This window comes from Diadema setosum, chromosome 13 (assembly GCF_964275005.1).
Source record: "Diadema setosum chromosome 13, eeDiaSeto1, whole genome shotgun sequence".
In the NCBI taxonomy this organism is placed as follows: domain Eukaryota; kingdom Metazoa; phylum Echinodermata; class Echinoidea; order Diadematoida; family Diadematidae; genus Diadema; species Diadema setosum.
In genome coordinates this window covers 34,299,143-34,320,637 of record NC_092697.1, presented here as the reverse complement: position 1 = coordinate 34,320,637, position 21,495 = coordinate 34,299,143, and the positions used below count along the sequence as shown (strand labels likewise).

Genomic DNA, 21,495 nt, shown 5'->3' with positions numbered 1-21,495 from the left:
ACACGAAACCAGGCACTTGAAAGGGATGACTGGGGTCAGCGAACACAGAAATCTACATGTACTCGAGCTCAGTTTCGATCGCTATGTACATGTTCATACAAGTTTTAGAGCAAAGCAGGCACAAACTAAAACAGAAAAAAGTAAATAATGCTGTGGTATACACATTTTTCCGAAAGAAAGAGAACATTGGTGATAGAATAAACTCTTATCTTTTTATCAAACCCATTTTTCTGGGTATTACAACACAAAAACTTTAGCTTTGGGTGATAAGAGTTTTGACTACTGCAACTCCCTCCTTGCCGGCCTCCCTCTTTCTCACATATCCCCTCTCCAACGTATCCAAAATTCAGCCGCTAGAGTAGTCTCCCTTAGTAGGAGACATGACCATATATCTACTGTTCTCCGCTCACTCCATTGGCTTCCAGTCCATTCCCGTATTACTTTCAAGATCCTTCTTCTGACGTACAAAATCACACGTAATCTTGCACCCATATATCTTCAAAACCTAGTCTCTCTCTGCTCCTCCTCTTCTGCCAGACCCCTCCGTTCATCTTCCTCTCTCCAATTACTTCATGGCCCACGTACAAAAACCCGTTATGGTGACCGAGCTTTCTCTTCCATTGCTCCCACTCTTTGGAATAAACTCCCTCTTTATATTCAGAATGCCTCATCTGTCGAATCATTTAAAATTCTTCTCAAAACTCACCTGTATAATCAGTTGTAATTTTTTTTTTTTTTTTTTTTCTGGAGGCGCACACAGTTATCAATTATTGTACCATTGCATCATATGTATTTTTCTTTTCTTTTCTTTTCTTTTCTTTTCTTTCTTCTTCTTTTGTTACTGTTAACGCTGATTTTGTTAATGCTATTGCGTTTTCTAGTCTATTTGTATGAGTAGCAAAAGTGCGCTTAGAAACGTCAGTATGAAGCGCCATGTAAATGCAATTATTATTATTATTACCATTATTAAAGAAACATTAATCTAGGCCACAAAAATAGGCACTCTTGTCTTCATCTCGGGAACCTGGTATACCAGGTTCCCGTAAGGAACGGGCTAAATTGTGATACATTCCCAAAATGGATGAATAATGAAATGGAAGTATGAAGTGATGGTGATTGAAAAGTTTGAAAAAGGTTCAACCCAATTAATCGAAACCACATAATCTTGCAGGTACAGCACATGTCTACATTGCCAGTAACATCAACTTTTTGCTTGGTCTTTCAGCTCCTTCTGCTGTCCCGAACTTGACCGTCACTGACCGAGGCCTGAATAACCTCACTGTAGTAGTGACGGTAAGGAATTTTACTTTGTACAGAAATACCATGTGTAGCTAATATTGCATCTATGTGCTCTATAAATCTTGTTTAATTGCCTCTCAGTTCTATGTGCACAACAGTCTTTACATTATCATTATGTGAACAGTATGTATACTTTGAGTCCAGTGCCCATGCAGTAGCATACAGTGTATTTTTTCTGGCTTTAGAACCAGCACAGCTGGCTCATATCATATGTTTCTCTGAAAATGGGGTACATGTAGTTTGGGATTCGTGTACATTTGTCCTTCCTTGCCCACATCGAGGGGCATTTAACTTTCATGACATAGGAAAGCACATGAAGCAAATTCAAGCAGACAGAGTAATAAAAGTGTCAAAAAATCAGGCACTAGTATAAAGACAGATAAAACATTGTAAAACATTCTACATGTTTCAATGCAATAGTGATGTTAGTTGCAGCAACAAAAGCAAATTATACAATGTACATGGAGACGAGGCTCCAAGTACTTAAATGTGTGTTTGTTACTACTGTCCCATTCTTGCAAAATTGCACAAAATCACATTCTTTACTTTTAAGCTCAAACCCCTCGAGGTTTAGGCAATGATCCTGTGTCTTTACTACATTTACAGACCCAGTAACATATACAGTTAAACTCCAAGTCGATCTTCTCGGGACTGAGCAAATCACATCAACTTAAGCGATTTTCGACTTGTGCGTAAGTCGAAAAAAATCGACTTAGACCACACGTACATATGTATAATGTACATGTATGTTGTCTACTCTGGAGCCGAGAGCTGGAGCGGTGTGCCGCAGCACGGGTCGCCCAGCAGGGCCGCAGCTAACTTTGCATGGACAGTGCATTAGTATTGGCAAAGGTCCGATTACTTTACACCCTTGTTAAACCTTGGGGAAGTGAATATGAATGATATTTGAGCAGTGATTGATTCCAGTTTACCATACCGTGGCTTGAAATGCGTGTACAGGTGTAATTCTGATTTACCCGTGCCCGTAACTTTCCCCCTACATTCCGCTTTGAAAACTCAGCAGCTTCATTCATACCACACCACTGCACAGCGCTGCAAATGGCAAGCTACACTGCAAGCTCAATACATGTAAATGAACGCATGACATGTGTACTGTACAAACGCCTTAACTGCGAGTGGAGCAAGTGAGAAATGTGTTCCTTCACCCTAAAAAGACTTGGCTATTTTGGTAGCTCGAAAGACTGGGGGGGGGGGGGGGGGCCTAAAGGGCCCCCCCCTTAAGATCTCGGCCGTGGATCGCGCGATCGCCGCGGAAATTTGCACAATGGTAGTGTGCGATGTAATCTACAAGATCGTATATTTAAATTTTCCAAAATAGCCTTCTTTTATTTTATTTTGATTAATTATGCTAATTTATGCGAGAAATCAGACTCTTTGATCTAAATCAGTAAATAAAGCTCCAAAAGTGCTCATTTTTGGTCTAATTATTCTTTGTGGCATTCTTGGCAAATGTACATGAAAAAAAATTCAGTATCAAAATCAATTTCTTATCTATTTTATTGTTTTATGAATTTCTTATGTATTTCTTTGTTTTTTTGACCTTTTGTTTCTGTTGGTTTATTTAACAAAATTTGTGGCAGACACTTTTTTGAAGCATAATACTCCTAAAACAAATTGATTTTAGCCATTGAGAGTAAAAATAAGCATATTTATATGAACCATGTGAAAAAACTCAATTTGCATTGACTTTGTACACAAAATCACATTTTTGAGCCATTTTCGGCCTCGCGTGCATGTACAAAAAGTTATGTAACTTCAGAACCATACCCCCGGGCGTCAAATTTGGTGTCAAAATGTGCAGGAAACTCGAAAGAAAAAAATCATTGAGCATCGCGGCGAGAGCATTGCGTGTTGCAGAGTAATCGCGCGAAATGTCGAGGGGGGCCTTTTAGGCCCCCCCCCCCCCAGTCTTTTTAGGGTTCAGCGAGGCTGCGTGCGAAAACAAAAGACCCAAAATATTTGTGCGAATTTGCAACATTTAGACGGGTAGAGAATGGTTGCATAATCTCTCAACTTTCCCACACCACATTCCATCCAAAGTTAGCAAGAGTCGAAAGAGGAGAGAGGGGGAAAGATAGGGAGAGAAGCGTCATGAAGTCTGGGTCTTATGTAACTATATACACAGCCCAGTCGCTGTACGTTCGCACAGCATATTAAGAGCGTCTGGTCGGGCTGGGTCTTATTATGTAAACAAAAACCGGCGTCTCGTGATTTTGACAGTGATTTATTACACAATAAAATCTTATTCGACTTAGGCACAGTGAATTCAGTGGTTTTTCCGTGAAAGTGTTCTTGGAATTTCATCGACTTAGGCGAGTATTCGACTTACAAAATTCGACTTGTTAGTGAATTAATACACGTAAGTCAATGGGGAAAAATCGGGACTTTTTAAAATCATCGACTTGCGCAATTATTCGACATATGCGACGTCGACTTAGGCGAGTTTAACTGTAGATGTTGACAAACATTATAATTGGACTGAGCATGATGTGGAACATGCCCCATTTGAAGGATATGTACATTGTAATACTAGTGGGGAAGGTATTAACTAGATATGACTCTCTTAAATAGCATTTCATTACAACCGTGGGGATAAACATTTTTCATTTAGCTGACAGAAAAATAGATCATCCTGTGATGTTATATGGCTTATTAGGCAAAGTTTTTGAGAGTACAATGCATACCTTCAACTTTTTTTTTTCTTTTTTGTCTTTGTTTCTATGGTGGCCATTTCTGCTGCATCACCCCAAAACCTTGAGTATGACCTGTGCAGAGTTTTGTTTCGTGTTTTCTTTTTCTGAGCAGTGTGTACGCAATTTCATTGCACCCTTAATTCAGTATGTGATACACTTCTTAGCATGTCCTACATTTGTGACCCGCGACAACGGTTTCAGGCAAAAGTCGCAAGAGCAAATTCCCTCCTAGGCGGGGTACAAAGATTTTGACCATTATATTTTTCGATTTAGGTTTTTTGCAGAAATCGAATCTTTGATATGTTTTCTACAGCTGTACATCTACACTAAATTTCATAGCATAAGACTAAGTTTTTCCTATCGAAAATGGAATTTTAAGCACCCTATGTTAGATCGCACTCGTCAGTTTCGAGCTTCTTTCGAACGCCGCGCCAATATCCCAAGGCGTTGCTACGGCGCAGGGTCTCGCATGCGATTGGCTGGTGCGTCACATACATTTACATAATTCGGCTTTCGGAGACACCATACCAGTTGCAGCGTTTGGGGAATGCTTTGTCCACGCGTGCACGATTACATGCTCCATTGTTCTTGCTATAGTGGTTTATATACGCTCGCTCTGTGGTGCGTGCTCTTCGTTTGGCTTTCTATCCAAACTATTCTACCGCAATGTTCAACAACGGAAGTGAAACAAAAATCATGTAGCATGACATAACCGTGTGAAAAGAAAACTAGATATTCTCAGATTTGTCTACTTGTACATGTAGTAAAAATTATGACAGCAGACTGACTCAATGGAAGGGAGATGAGAGGAAAGGAGCGGTCACATGCGACTAATTACTCGTATATTCAAATACTACACGTCAAGATCGCACCAAATTAACGAGTCGTGTTTGTTTGTTTGTTTTAATTTAATTAGCACCACCGAACAAAGCAACATTATGCATGTCTTGTAAAAGCAACACAAACAGGAAGCGTGACCCTTGCCAGCACTGGCAATTTTCTGCCTTCAAAAGGGTCGCCAATGATATAGACAAATCAACCACAATGAAAACGCGATTTGTAAATGTGTGGATTCGCCACCGCTCCTGTTACATGAACACGGTCATGACGTGTGGATGCCATTGCGTAATGCGTACATCAAATACACATGTACATGTACACCATGCAGCTGTACGTGCACTTATCGTATTCGCCATCTTGAAAGACATAGGGTTCCTACTGTAAACAAACCCGAGCGAAACGCATTGTTTTTCGGCTCCATACGCTGAGCTCCGAGGAAGGTGCCCGGGAAATTTGACTCTCTCAGTGAGCCAATCAGAAGGCGATGTGGTTGCTAGAGGCGGAGCTTAACATCGATTGGCACCATCGTACGGATGGGTGATTCTCCCCTCGCATCGCCGCTCCGACATTGTCTTTGAGAAAGAGGTGAATCTTCAAAGCCTGTTTTCTCGCAATTTTGTCAGGCTAACATCTTAAAAAGTGCATTTTATTTCTCTTTCTATGCCCACTTATGGTGCCGAAGAATGCAAGTGTTTTATATCAATGCAAAGCTTAGGAAATGGGCAATGTGATTCAGTGAAAAAATGAATTTTCAAAATTTCCGACTTTTGCCTGAAACCGTTGTCGCCGGTCACATTTGTAAATGTCAACCACGCAGTTTTTAGCACTGCATGGAATACAAACTTTTATTCTATCAATTAATTTAAACCTTTCATTGTACAAATCATTTGGTATTGTTTTCAATTTTTACAAGTTGTTTTCACCCAGGGAGAATAGGCCTATTCGTAGAATGTTCTACCCATAAAAAGATCCACAATTACGTGATCATGATTTTCCAGTCAGTGACTGGCATTTGACTATTAAATCTACATGATATGAAATAATGTTGCCCACTATTTTGCTGTCTCTGATGTGCAGCTTCCTGGTGAAGATTTCTGGGGTTGCAGCGAACTTACCACCATCTATGTATGGTACAGGCAAGATGGAGGAGGTTGGAGGACCCTACATCAGTCTCCATCCGAGGAAATATTTGTTATTACTGGTTTGCACGCATGCTCACAGTATGACGTTGCAGCTGCATTTGCTAACAGGGATGGAACAAGCCGCTGTTCCGAGATAATCCAGACCAGTACAGCTGCCCAGAGTGAGTGTGGTTTTGTTGTCTAATATGTCAAAACTCATGTCAGTCCTGTACTTGTGTGGCTATATGTAGTTTCTCCTACTGCATGTACATGTAATGGTTGTTATTTCTTGGCTTTTTGTTTTGTTTTGTTTTGTTTTGTTTTTTGCTTGGTATGACGATCAACAGGATGTGCAGTCTATTTTGCACTTATCCACGTCGATTACAATTTGTACACAATTTATACGTACTATCATGGTGAATCTTGTGGTTAGTATAGTTAAAGTGGCAACTTAGTGTGAGAAGAGTTTGGTAGGTGGACCTGTAGGTGATTATAAAGCTGTTATAGAAACACTTTGATTCAATCATTTTTGTAATATACTTAACCCGTTCCTTCCGCAATTCTCTGAGTGCCTTTAATGCCCCAAACGCGATTCTTTTCGCCCGTCGACAGAGAGGCACACAGGTTGGTAATCCAGCTGTGTGAAGGCAGTCAAGCGGTTCATTGTGTCCCCCTTTCTACGGTCAACTACATGTGCCCGTGAACAATGGAAATATCGATCGGGTGCGAGGTATGAATAGAGCGTGCGCTGATGAGCTCTCAGAATCTTTTGTTCTACACAAAACCAGGTACCTGAATGAGGTGTCTGGGGTCAGCGAACCCGCATTTCTAACTGATCTCAGCCTTGATCATTATGTACATGTTCGTATGAGTTTACAGCAGAACAAGCAAAAAACTAAATCAGGAAAAGGTACATAATACTGTAAAACCCCCTTTTTCTTAAACAGCAGGAGAACAAATCCTGATAGAATAAACTCTGATCTTTTTATCAAACCCACTTTTCTGAGCATTTTAACACAAAGAAACATGAATTTAGGCCACTGAAGCAGGCACCCTTGTCTTCATTTTGGGAACCTGGTAAACCAGGTTCCCGTATATCAGTTGCTCCCACGGGAACCTGGTAAACCAGGTTCCCGTAAGGAATGGGTTAATTGCATGCATCTGAGAAGCCACTTGTTCATGCATGTGCTTTCAATTTTGTTCATGTGTGTAATATCAGACAGCAGTCAGCTTGCCAGTTTCAACATCGCGTTTGAGATTTTCCAGGGACGGATCCAGAGGGGGGCGCAGCCGGCGCACACCCCCCTTTATTTTTCATTAAAAACAAAAGAACTAAAAAGGAAAAAATGAAATGAAACCCGGAAGTAGCACCAGAAACATTAGTTGCACCCCCCTTTACAGAATTCCTTGATCAGCCCCTGTTTTCTACCCCTTGAAATCTCTTATTTTATTCTATAAATGTTCTTTACAGTGAAAATGGAAGATCATGAAGTGATATGCTAGAAGTCTTGTGGTGCTCTGGCTTATTATGATATACTCTTGTAAAGGTATTGCGAAGGAACAAATGAAGTGATCATTTAATTCCTAATCAGGGGTAGTCTCTCAGTAGTGTGAGCCCAGAGGAAAGGAAAGTGAATTGCATGGCAGTGTGAAGAATGGGTCACAAAGTATTATTACTACCACAAAGAGTCTCCTTTTGAACAAAATTGTGCAGAAATCTATGAAGATATGTGTTAGTCACAAGCATTTTAGTTTTCATCAGTGAGTATAAGCCTGAATTGGCTCAATTAGACGTATTAAAGGTCCTTTGACTGTCTACACCTGCCAAGACCTGCACCAGTGCAGTGCCTACTCCAAAGACAGACCATTAGGACTGTGTTTGACAGCTTTTTGTCCACCCTAGCCTCAGAAACAAGTCTTAGAGTGCCTGCTTGTGCTATTGAGCATATACATGATTGTATACAGTACCGGGGTATGTATTTATTTCCGGGGTTGCAGTTGAGCATATCTACAAAGTTGTTTATGAATCCGTAGGCCCTATGATATTCCCCACAGAATGCAGTTTAAAATAGGTGGGAACCAGGAATGCTGATTTAGTTCTCTAAAAGGCAAAAAAAAAAAAGAAAGAAAAAAAAAAGAGAGTACGATCTGTGGGCTGGTAAAGTAAGAACTTGCAATGGGGTCTTACAATGGAAAACATTTGTCTAAATACATATAATGCTGCTGCCTCACTGTTTATAGAACCTGAACAAGTGGGAGCATTACAAGAGACATCTGCAAGTATGACTCAACTGGAGTTTAGTTGGACCACAGCAGAATCATCCTGTGCTGCAGACTACTTCATCATACGCTACACTTTGCAGAGTAAGAAGGCCTGTTCTACCCCTGAGACCAACCCTATTCAGCAGGAGAGGAATACAACAGTGCTAACCTACACTCTGACAGACCTAGAGGCCTACTCCTGGTACAGCATCTCGGTGGTGGCCGTGAACAGTGCCGGGGAGAGTTCCGAGGTAGCGACTTCAGCAGACACGAGTGAAGGAAGTGAGAAACATTTGTTATATTTTGATGATATGGCAAGAGGATAATTATATCCTGTATGAACAAATTTGTTCCAGTAAAGTGTTGAAACAGTCAGAGTTTGATGAAGATAGAACATTAGTTAGAAACTAATTTGGCAAAAATTTGAGTGTACAAACTGTAAAAGTTTGATTTGAATGCCGAGCCACTGTAGCTTAACAAATATGATATTTCCCCTTGAGTTTGGTTGGTTCATTTGAGTTATAGCAGGTGATATTTGTTTGCCATTTGTATGTTGTGTGTAGTTGGTAAAACTCTTTACATTTTTAATTTCTTCTTAAAAGTCCATGGTCACATCTTAACAAAGTCTTAATAGCAAGAATCTTTCAGTGGCAGGGAATTTGATATCATTATTGATAAAGATGGTCACCAAGAGAAGTCCTCAAGGTACCTATGTTTACCAGTAAATAAGTTTTGCAGAGCTTCTTTTTCATCAGACTCAGAGTAAGGACAACTGATTCGTGTTGCATTTTAGATTCTTTTAGAAAATGCAGATGCTAGCAGTTTTGGCTCAATGGTGCATTTAACTATTACAGAGGTTAACATGTTTGGGTGTGGTCTCAATTGTAGACATTAATATTTTCGTTTTTCATTAAAATGCATAAATACATTTGTGCAAAACGTAAGAGCATTGACCGATATTCGTAAGATCCTTATCACTTTAAGGTCCTGTTTACCCTTGGGAGCAGTGATTTAAAAAGAAAAAAAATTCAAGATATCATATTTGAGACTTATGTGTAGGTCTGTTGTATCACAGAACATCCTACCATATAAATTTTTCACAGTAAACCTGTTACTTAACATCGATTATGAAGATTTAGATTTTTACAGGGGTTGTTTCTATCCGTAACTCACATTTTAGAACTATTTTAAAGCACTAGTGCTGGGTTTTGGTTTTAACTGCAAATGGTTAATTGTGCCTTTAAATGCAGAGACTCAAACCATCTTTTGACATTTTTGCAATTGCCGGGTTATTACAGTGAAAAAACAGACAACGGTTGCATACTAGCGGTACTGCTATGAAGCATTCGTGTGATGTCCACAGAATAGACAAATCTGACAGTCATAGGTGCTAGTGTATGTTGAAGAATGAGTTCTTTAATACTATCAAATATCTTTCTTTTTTTTTTGGTAAAAATCCTCTTGTTGCTTTCCAGGGCCACCTACAGTGACCAATATCAAGATTGACCCCTCCATCACTTCACCGACAAGTATTGGATTCACCTGGGACAGCCTGTCCTGCCAAAATGTTGGTGGTCGGTTTTGGTACTACTACGCCCGGATCTACAAGAAGGGAGAAAAGAAGAGAGCCATCGCTCTGCCCGAGAGCAGGAAGAAGCGATTCTATAACTGCAGTGATTCATCTGTAGTCTTTGATAATTTGGAAGCCTGCACAAAGTATGAGCTGGATATTTCCGCTGTCAATCATGGGTACTCAGGGGATGTTGTGACAGCCCCCGGAAACACGCGTGTTACCTGTAAGTATATCAATGGATTGGTGCCTACAACCAGTTTGTCCAGAGATATTTTTTTCTCATTGTTACTAACTGATGAATTTTGTAATATGAGCATGTCAATTTTTAATTAGTGAAGATTTTTATAGGAGATTACATTATTTATTTCCAGCCACAGCATTTTTAGTACATACACAAAAGAGATTAGTACATTGTGTCTTGTTTTCCCAAAGGACTGTAGAAGAAAGAAAAAAAGTTGAATAGATAATCACTTGAGCTGAATTCTGCAAAATACAATTGCAGCATTAGTCAGGTTTCGAGTGCCATGTATGTGTGTGTGTGAAGTGTCCATGTGATGTCCATGCCATTCACACAAAAGACTCTATATTAGATTTTACCTGAATTGTATCCATATCCCAGTTTTAATGTAGTATAATATGTATGAACACAGTTAGATATTAAACACATAGAATATTTTTGAATAAATGAAAAAGACTGAATTAGATCACTGTTTACTGTGGATTATGCTGATAATGCTGGTATGCATTCTTCATCTGTGCGCTTCAACTGCACATCGTATACAACTATATTTAATTGCAATGTAAGTATTGCCAAGGAAACTCACTGCAGCGTCTTTCTAATTCCCCAAATCTGTTACCCATGTGAAATCCTAGCATACTGCATGTAAAGAACTACTAGTAGATCTTTGAGGGAGAGAGGTATTTTGAAACCAGTGCAGGCTCACTTCATAGTTTTCACTTGATTATCAGAATAGTAGTTTGCAATGTCGTAATGCTGCAATTCTCGGTATTGCCAATACCTAGGTGCCTTACGCAAAGCAGCGTTTAGATTCATTATGGGAACAAACTCAGGCAACAAACTTGCCCAGGTTTTGGCTGCACGTGCACTCAGGTCAAGTTCTGTCTTTTTCGGGTGGAATTTTGTTGAAAATTTCTTCACTTTCCATCATGTGACCAGCGCAGTGAACCCTTGCAGTAGTGAACCGTGATACTAGTGACTGCAAATCAGTAAAATTTAGAAACTTTCCACTCTTTTAAAGCTGCATTATAGCCAAGAAAAAGGGAGTAACGGAAAAGCAGACAAATAACCCCATCGAATTGTATGGGAACTGCGACATACGCAAGACAACCAAAAGCAACAATGGCACCGAGGAATCTATAACAGTGTATCTGTGACAGGGTTCTACAGCTAGCATATGCAGATGCTTTCTTCGCATTAGCAATACCAAGAATGGCATGCCAGGTCTTCTCCTCATATTAGCAGTGTAGGTTTGATGATGAAAAAGTGTTACTTTTTAGTGATGAATGATGAGTTTGTCACATTCGATTTGTCATCATGCCTGCATGGGTGATAAGATTCTCAAACCATGGCTGTCCATAACAACGAGCCTCGGAGACTTACTGTCACCTGGAACGTACCATATCAGTGTCGTGTGCAAGGCTACCAGCTCACGTATCAGTTGGCTCAACGGGAAGCCTGCCCTCAGGAGGCAGTAAATGACAGTCAGCTACTCGGCGTAAACTCCAACACATCACGTGTCATTCTCACTGGTCTGGAGAATTATGCAGTCTACGATATTTCCATAGCGACGGTGATTGATGGGACACTGAGTGTACCGGAAATCCTAAATGGGACTACCTTACCAGGCAGTAAGTATATTTTACCTAGGTAGTAATTTCTTATCTTGGAAGTTTTGACATAATGTACAAGTACATTGTAAAATTATTAGTCGCTCCTGGACTTGATTCATCTGCAGCATGTATATATGTATGTATGGTGGCAGAAAGAAGAGAAAGGGTATCCAGAAATGAGTTTCTTAAATATTTCTTCATTTTGTTAAAGTTTGATAGGAAAAGGGAAGCCTTGTCAGAAACACTGAAAAAAAAAATCAAAATATAATCAGGCTGATCCGAATGCTATTTGCATGCCTGCTAAAAAATCAAACCATGCAACAATTTGTGGGTTTTTGGGTGGAGGATTATTCAAGAATTTATTCAAGAATACAATTCTGAATTGGTAGATATTATTATAACACAGCACGAGTAGATGTAAAGCTGTACTAGTTTCTCTTTGTCATACATAAATGCTTCTTCTGACAGCTTACGACCAGTTCTGTCTTGTTGCGCTTTTCCACCGGTCATGTACTCATTGATCTTCTTTTGCAGAACCTGCCCCAATTCAAGGGACTTCGTTTAATGCCACTGCAACCTCCTTGCACTTCTGGTGGGATGACCCTTTGTGTGAAGATTTAAACGGAGAATTTTATAGATATGAGTTTTACGTGGAGCATCCAGATGGGAGAAACAGTCCGTCTGTCAGCAGCACAGTGAATAATTGCAGATTTGATGGCTTGCAGTCTTGTTCAGCATATGAATTTGGAGTGCGGATTCATACATTTTCGGCAATGGGTGATTATGTAATAATGTCGGCCACAACAGGTGTATCAGGTAATTGTCCCTCTGGGTACACTTGTTTTCAGGAAAGTGTGATAAAAGTCTGATGTTTATCATCCTGTATGTTTCTTAATCCAAAAAGGAAATTTTCACTCTTCTATGGGTTCATTATTCTACAATAAGCACAATAATTCTTTACACCGTTTGTCAATCCAAAACTTAAGTAGAGAACATTCACGGTGTCATTCCAAAGTTTTGAAATTGCAAAGATTCTTTCATCTTAAAATGAAATGAAGTCTCTTAATCAGAAAATAAAAAAGATGTGTACCATCAAATGAACCTTCGGAATAAACTTTTAACCCATTGATTTTGCTACAGCACACATTTCCCATAGACACCTGCCTGAGTATACTCGGAACTCGTCTTCAACGGTTTAATATTTTTTGTTTTTTCTGATGAAAATACCTTTGGAATAACTAACTCTATTTCATTTTTGGAATAACAAACCTACGTGATAACAAGCTTTATAAAATTTTTAGACTAATTAACCGAATTTCTTTTTCAGAGAAATGAACCTTTGAATAATGAACCTTTTGAATTGCATACTGTAACTAATAAAGTCAGTAAACAGCGGTTTCTAGCTTTGACAACTCCAAAGTTTCTCATCTGGACATCAAGCTTTCATGTATGTGTTTTTGCTCTCATTCCTTTTTTTAATAGCACTACCCCACCACATAGTGGTACATACCATTCATACGAAATGTACATTTGTATATTCTCTTTTTTTTTTATATCACAGCTCAGTGGTGATCACTGCTATCCAGCTTAAAACTATGCAATAATTCTCTCTTTTTTATGGAAATTGAAACATTACACTGTAAAATTCACATCATTTTTCTGATGGGAATATTACATGTGCCTCTTGTGAGGTTTGTAGGAGATATAATTGTGTTACAATTACGTTTTCATTAATTTTCACTGCATGACCATGTCCAGCTGATCGAGAAGTCTGGGTCAGAGATGGTCGGGTAATAGATGTCAGACTACATCACTTCACACAGCTCTGCAAAGTTTGTGTAACTATGTCATTATAAACATGTATGGAACTATGCTTTCAACCCTGATGTTAATTTTTCTTATCAGAACCTGGAATGCCAGAAAATCTGGTCTTGAGCGAGCTGGAGGATGAGAAGAGGATCACAGCGGGCCTGAATGTCCAATGGAATGCCCCCACCACTCCCCCTTGCCTCCCAGCTGCCTACAATATCTCTTATGAGCTGCTCTTTAGAGACCAATGTTCTACAGAAGGGGCTGGGGAAATTTCTGAGGGCGGGGTTGTGGGGGGAGCCGTGGAAGGGGCTGAAGGCAGGTCCGGCCCCTTTGCATTCAATCTCACCGGCCTCCTGCCAAACTCCAACTACAGAATCTACGTCGCTGGCAGTACGTCGGCTGGGCCTGGTTCCCCAGCAAAGACTTTGGCACGTACTGGCTTTGCTGGTGAGGTCATTTTTTCCTTTTGTGTGTGTGTGTGTGTTTTTTAAAGTTAGGTTTCTCTCATTTTTTGCATGTGCACTTTCAAGTACTTGGAAATGATTAAACAATGCTTCCTTTTTTCTTTTTTTTTGTCGATGTGTATGATGTGTATGTGTGCTCATGTGAGCTAGAGAGCACATCAAATATACATCTGTTTAGGTAAGATTAAGATTACAACACATCAGCACCCTTTTCCCACACTGAAAAGAAATCTTTTTGTACTGTAAAGATGTTTCAGTGCAATACAATGAATTGCAGTGCAACTCAGAGAAAGACTAATACCTGTAGGTGATAATAAAACTTGTTGCTTGTATTTCATTTCACAATGTGCACACTATACAGGTATTGTAGATACTGGTTACTTATGCATGTGGCAAGATATCACTTTTGTAGAGTTGTCTTCAATCTCTCCTTGTGTTGAATGCATTAAAACTTTTAATCTTCACCCAATTCCGTACCAATTCTGTCCACGTGAAAAGCCCCCTCCGGACCTCCCACACAAGTCGAAGCCATCACCATCAAGAAGAGAAGTCTGACGTTTTCCTGGGAAGAGCCAGTATGTGGAAAGCGGAATGGACCCATCACGCACTATGACTACATCCTCTATGACTGGACAGGTGATAATCAATCCTTTTAAAGATGAAGAGTAATTTCTAGTTGATCAGTTGCAATGAAAACATCTCGACAGAAGAATTTCCTAATTTGAATAGTTTCTAGCTGTCTCTCAATCCTAAAAGTTTTGTTCATGTAAGGTATATTTATTTCATAATGGACATTACTTCATCACATTGTTTTACCCATTAGTTTTCATACATTGTACATGTTCATATCACCTTCCACGTGCTCGTTTTTGCATGCTGGAACAGAAGTGTCTCATTTCTCTATGCATTGCAGAAGTCAAGATGAAGTGCAGCACAATAAATTTGAAAACAATCCTTAATCAAATCATTGATTTAACATTTCTATATATACAACTGTACATGTACCTATACCTATATGATACAAATACACACACACACACATGTGAATACTACAGGCATTCTGTGTACATCATGCATTTAAAGAAGAGCATATACATGTACGTGTATTTAAATTCGGTGTATATTAAATTAGGCCAGTTCTGTGAATGGTCCAATTTGGGATGAATTGCCACTGTGATGGGTACACGTGTATATGGTACTTACACAATGTATTTGTTGGTATTGTGATTTGTGAATTGTGATACAGCTGTAAATTGTTCTTCATTCATAATCTCAACATGAGATAATCTTTATCTATTATAAACCCTTTGCATACATTAAAGGTGCCATGGTTGCCAGTGGAAGCCAACCCTCTGGAAGCACAGAGAAGAAATTTAGTAACCTCACGCCCTACTCCTACTACAGCGTTTCGCTAAGAGCTCGCAATGATGACTTGGCCAAGGAATATGGGCCAAATTCCACTGCGAGGACAAGTGAAGCAAGTAAGTGAACTTACTTTGAATAACCCGTTGAGGACGAGTCCCGAGTATACTCAAGCAAGCGTCTATGGGAAATGTGTGTTGTAGCAAAATCAGTCCTTCGTCAACGGGTTAATATGTGACTGTGCGCATCACAAAAATAACAAATAGTCGCACAACCTAATCTCACATGAGGACTAAAAGAAAGAAAGAAAAAAAAGATGTCAACCTATTTAGTCGATCTTCAATTTTTTCACATTTTCTGAAGTTATCCTTATGCTTGGGATCATAAAAGGAAAGTTGGTATGAGGCATGAATCAGATGTGTTGATAGCAATTTGAGCTGAAACTGATAATCCCTTAATTATTGCTAGGGCATTTTACAGCATTCCCCCCCCCCCCCATTTATTTTGGAGAACGTGGGTTTGTGAGATTAAGCACTTGATTGGACCCCAAACCTCAGAGCCTGTTTTCTCAGTACACACTTTTCCAGAGTGTGTGCTTTCTTTTCAATATTAAGATGTGATAGGAGAGTCCATTTGAATTGAGTTACCTGGTATACATGTACATTCCTTTTTTTATATTCATTGAAAGGAAAAATGTGACTATGATCTCAAAAAAGGAAACCCTGTTGAGTCAAATTAACAGTATACGATTGTATATTTGAAAAAAAAAATGCTATATAGTTCAGCCATATACATTGTATAACATCTTCATGCAGAATAAGAAATATCATACAAGAAATTTCACACTCCAGTTTTTGTTTCAGTAGCCATAGAAAACCATAGATTGTAATACTTTAATGACATTCAAGGAGATATGGATATGATTTTCTTAAATTTGATTTCTTTGGTTTTGGTGAAATTTTTGCGTACTACAAGTTTGTAGTACCTGTAAAGTTTTGGTGACATTATTTTTATTCCCTATCACAATATTCTTCAGATTAGATTTTCCTAGCTGCACTGAGTAACATTTGATTTCTTTCTGTTCTATATCATCTTTGTGAAAGTTATATTGATATGGAAGACATTGTGTGTCTTTTGTTTCATATCAAGACATCTAGTTCTGAACATACATTTATTAGGAAAGGCTGAATGAAAAGATGACAACAAGGTTCTCTACAAATGTCATAAGACATTCTTGTTTGATTCCAGTAGCATTGTGTTTGTGCACAGAATTGTTCATATTAATTGTAAAACACACATGATTATCCATCTACTTCTGCAGAACCCGCTCGTCCGCGCAACGTGAGTGTTCCCCACTCTTCCCCTAACTACCTCGTTGTCCAGTGGCGGTCTCCGTACCCCCCGGAGGGACGGATCATCAACTTTTACATCTTCTACTGGGAGACCAGAGACAGCAACAGCACCGTCCATAATGTCAGCATCCCCTGCTATCAAGAGGACTGTCCGATCCACAATGCGTCGCCCTGCCGGCTGCTTGATTGCCAGAACCCAGATGTTATGCACACACACAGCGTCATGGGTCTCAAACCTGACACAAATTATTCCATTCAGGTATGACGATTTGTCTATTATTCCCCTCTAGCTTCTGCATTCATCTTGACCCCCAACAAGACTTGGTACTGTCTTATTTGAAGAAAAAGAGAGTTGTTCCTTTTCTATTTCTGACCATCTCTCTTTATTTCCAATTTTCAAAGAAATGCAGTCTGAATATTATAAACCATATTAATAATATGTTTGTTTACCGGTAAAAGTGTTTGATGTTGAGTATCTGCACTTATAATTCTTATTCTCCACTGTTCTTGCAGTAAAGGTTGAGACAGACACATTGTGGTGCATTGGCCTTAAATCTTTACACAGTGTACATTGTGTGCCACATTATTCTGAGACAGCAATGTATACATAGTCATGCTTTGGTAAAAACTTTGTTGTTCAAATCTATGTAACTTTCATAGATTTTTGTTACCCTGGACATGTAGTGAGCAAAGTTGTAGAGAAAATGCCAAGCTTTGCTTTGATGTACATGTGAATTGTATGACAAATCTGTGATTGTTTTTCTTTCAAATTAGCAGTAGATACATTATTGTAGAAGCATTTGAACACAAAACAGTGACAGAAAGTTAAAATTTATGTGCAAATCCAGTACATCCTGTCATGGTTAATAACCATATAAAATGCAAGCTTTATGTGACAGGAATAAAATTGCGAAATTTAAAAAATGAAATTGAGCAAAATATGCGAACTTGGCACATAAAGAGTTAATTCACATAGGTATAAAGTGTAAATCTAATCTGTCGTTTAGATTTAGTCCGTGGACTTAAGCAAGCATGATGTAGGCTCACTTTTCATATGAGCACATGAGTGTATTAGTGCCTGCTTTCATTGTTAAAGTCTGTTTGCACATGTGATGTGTCATGCACATTTACATGCTAAAAAATTAACATTATATATAAAAGACAGAGGAGATTTACAACCTACTACACTTGTGAATTTCAGCCAGTTGTGTTGATCTGTTTGTGCTAGACACAGTGCAAGAGAAAAGATGGTTTCAAAACAGTGAGTGATATACCATTTTTCCTGTTACCATCATGGTTTTGGTTGGATTGTAGATTTACGCCATTTTTGCCTAACTTGCACACACACTCACACAGGTACGTGCTGAATCCATCATCGACGTAGGCCCAGCTGCCCCACGGACTCCTATCGTACAGCTCACAGCAGAAGGGAGTAAGAGACTTTGTTACCTTTTCGTCCCACACTATATGGACTGGGAGTTGGGACTAGGGGATCTGGGAAAGTGACATTTAGTTATCATACTTGCCAACTAGTAAGATTTTATCAGATTCAGTAAGATTTTTTACGTTAAAAATAGCAAAATCAGATTTTCTGTCAGAGAAATCAGATTTTTAAAAAATATTTAGATATACCTTTCATGTGTATTTTCTGAAGATTTGACCGAAAGTAAGATTTTTAACTTCAGTTTGCATATAAAATAAGATTTTTGCAATCCACAAGTAAGATATTTCATCTTGAAATGTTGGCAGGTATGAGTTATCCTTCTCTTTTGTCTTTGTGTCTTGGTTATTCGTTGGCTGTGAGAATTACATTTAACAGGTTATTTTGTTCTTTTGGACTAAAGTGCCATCCATTAAAGTGGCATCAAGACAAAGTAAGGACAGAGCTATTGTACATGCATACTTACCCACTGTCCCTACAATCGTGTATTTAACTTTTCATTAAGGACATCCCCTATTTTTGCACTTTAAAGTGCCATCTCTTCATACATTTTTTTTTTTTCATTTTGTCTCTATGTTTTTCAAAACCTGAATGAAGTAACGTTTAGGAAATTTGGGAATTTCCCCATTTCCTATGAAAATTCAGTACTCCAAATTGTGCCTACTTTTTAGTTTTTAATGTTGGCAAGTGCATACATGTATATGTACTAATGTGCATATACTCTTGGGAGATCTTTGTATTCTGCAACTGTCCAGATCATGTGCTAAGTTCAAATTTCAGGAAGGTCACATACTACAATCTAACTTTAAAATGCTTTTGTGTACAGAAGTAAATTTTCCACTGTTGCTTCAAACTTGATCATAAAATGAATGGGAAATTGTGGGTTGTTTTATTCCAGGTTTTCGTGATCATTTTTATTTTCTTGAAGAGTGCAATGAGACATACACAATACCCTACAAGCCCCTTTTCATTTTTTGAAAACCTTTTGCACACTGTTCACTTTCAACTCTAGTAACTTTTGAAATGATGCTGCTGCTGCATTTAAAGATTGGTACAGTGTAGTTATGAATAGAATGTGCCTAATGAGTGTGGCAAATCATAAAGCTTAGAAGGATAATCCCTGCAGTGCTGTTACTTAATAAAGTTTGATATCCTGTTTTTCATTCCATTCATTGCACAGAGCACCACTTGGTGAGATTGAGCATCTGACTTTACCCTAAATTTCAAAGCCTCATTTGTCAGTTAACACTTTCCAGAAGGTGACCAGATTTAATGTGCCCATACATTTGATGCGCCCCTAACTAAAAATTCATACCTGGCAACTTTCTGGTGGTTTTGTGATGCAGGGTCACAAATGTTACAGTTTACCAGCTAGCGACTCTCTTGGAATCAAATATCTTTCCAATAGTGACCAAACATGAGTGAGAAATGCACTTTATATTCTGTACAATGACTTCTGTGCCTGTATATATTACTATAACTGTCTTCATCTACATGTATCAATTATGTGTATTTACATGTACAATGTAACTCTTTGCCATATTCGCATGCCCGACTCATTTGACAGTTTGCTAGCTTTTGCATGTTTTCTTCAAATGCACAACCACTCAGAAACCAACCAGTAAATCCTGATATGCCCTAGCTAGTGCATTGGAAGTGTCACAGCCATAGCTTTTTCATACAGTGTAAGATTCGCATCACACTAAAGCTTGCAGTTTTCTCTGCAACTTTGCAGTGAAGTGCATTTTGTAGCACAAACACTTCTACAAACACTCGCATGGTTGTGCAAATGGAGTGTTTTCCAAAAGTGCTCATACTGTGGTCTAAAAATGATGTGGCACAGATACACATAGGGGGCTTCAATACGCACAAAGAGTTAAAAGATGTCGGCACCGCTGTATCTTCATAGTGTGAGGTATTCATCTGTCCATCCATCCATTTGTTTGTTTGTTTGTTTGTTTGTCAGTCTGTTTGTATGTGTTTCTGTCTGTCTAGTAGTGTGTTTGTTTCTCCATGTCTGTGACAGAGCCGAGTGCCCCAAGAAATGTGAGCATCTCAAATATTGGTGAATCTTCAATGACTGTCAGCTGGACTGTGCCTGAATACCCAAATGGAAGAATCAGTCAGTATAAGGTATTGCTACCAGGGGGGTGTTTCATCAACGTTTGCCAGCGCTGACAACTTGAATCACCATAGTAACAGTCAGTGATCAGAGCATCTCAGCCAATCAAAACCAAGGATTTTGCTGAACTGTCGGCGCTGACAAGCGTTGATGAAACACCCCCCAGATATATCTTCATCACTCAATTTGTCATCTGAAGAGATCATCGGAATGTTTAAGTTTGCCTTTTATTATAAAAAATATTCAATCTCTATGTTTTTCTTATTTATATATATTTTTTTGTACTGCCATACAAAATCAGCAAAAACTCATGTACAAATGTCAGTAAGAAGAAGCTTGATAGTAGCTTGCATTATTTGATAATGCTGTAGATTTTAAGACTATAATAACACTGTAGGCTGTTATGTACTGTAATTACAACTATATTCTATGTTTGACTGATTTGAAGCAGCTGATCTGATAACACTGATATATTTACAATGTTTTAAAAGTGGGTGCTCTTGTGTTGTGCTTTTATGGTTTTTATTTCCAACAATTTTATCAATCAAATTGTTAAAAGGGTGAATTTAATTTCAATTTCATTTGTACTGTATCTATCAGTCTTTACATACATGTAGGCAAAATCTGTACACCAGAGTTTGTGTTGTATGTCATTTGATAGTTAATATGAAATGATTGCTTCTAACAGACTTTATTATACTTGTTGCATGACTGTGTCCATGCAATATGTACATGTCAAAACTGCACATGTACAAGTTTATTCTGCTCTTTTGGTCATATTTCAATAATATCCATTGTACATGTAACTTCGCATTAAAAGGGCACTTGATCAATGCATTTCATACTCTGACACAACCACTGCAGATACTGATTAGAGTCAAGCGCAAGCCACTCGAGCCATCATTCGTCCCAAGTACAAGTGACACTGAGGTTATACCTGTAGAGGGCGACGTGTGGGAACATATTTTGCGAGACCTGGAAGCGGCAGTTTGCTACGAGGTCGGTGTAATTGCAGCAACAAGTAAAGGCGGTGATGGGGACCGTAGTCTGTTTGTGGAAGCCTGTACAAAACCTCCATCAGGTAATACGTCATGCCATATTATTGTAGTGTGTTTACAGTGACAACTACATAGTAAGTCCTGTAAAACAAGAAATTTACACATGCCTGAAACTTTGGTGAATTTTTGGAGAAGCCAAGATTTGCGACATTGTAATGCAAGCAAAAGTTTTGCCGACACAATGTTTTGAATGAGGTATGAGTACAGAGGGATACATTTTGAAG

The 21,495-nt window shown here is 38.7% G+C and overlaps 1 protein-coding gene across 1 annotated transcript in view; it reads left to right on the top strand.

The window, feature by feature from the left end:
• Nucleotides 1–21,495, top strand: part of LOC140236614 (receptor-type tyrosine-protein phosphatase S-like) — a 66,311-nt gene that overhangs the window by 20,202 nt on the left and 24,614 nt on the right. The window contains exons 8-19 of the mRNA XM_072316535.1: nucleotides 1,226–1,293; nucleotides 5,931–6,156; nucleotides 8,216–8,518; nucleotides 9,712–10,032; nucleotides 11,385–11,678; nucleotides 13,566–13,919; nucleotides 14,435–14,572; nucleotides 15,259–15,417; nucleotides 16,620–16,909; nucleotides 18,007–18,082; nucleotides 20,118–20,224; nucleotides 21,078–21,294. Coding sequence (XP_072172636.1) covers nucleotides 1,226–1,293; nucleotides 5,931–6,156; nucleotides 8,216–8,518; nucleotides 9,712–10,032; nucleotides 11,385–11,678; nucleotides 13,566–13,919; nucleotides 14,435–14,572; nucleotides 15,259–15,417; nucleotides 16,620–16,909; nucleotides 18,007–18,082; nucleotides 20,118–20,224; nucleotides 21,078–21,294 — 2,553 coding nt within the window. The remainder of the gene's footprint in view (nucleotides 1–1,225; nucleotides 1,294–5,930; nucleotides 6,157–8,215; nucleotides 8,519–9,711; nucleotides 10,033–11,384; nucleotides 11,679–13,565; nucleotides 13,920–14,434; nucleotides 14,573–15,258; nucleotides 15,418–16,619; nucleotides 16,910–18,006; nucleotides 18,083–20,117; nucleotides 20,225–21,077; nucleotides 21,295–21,495) is intronic.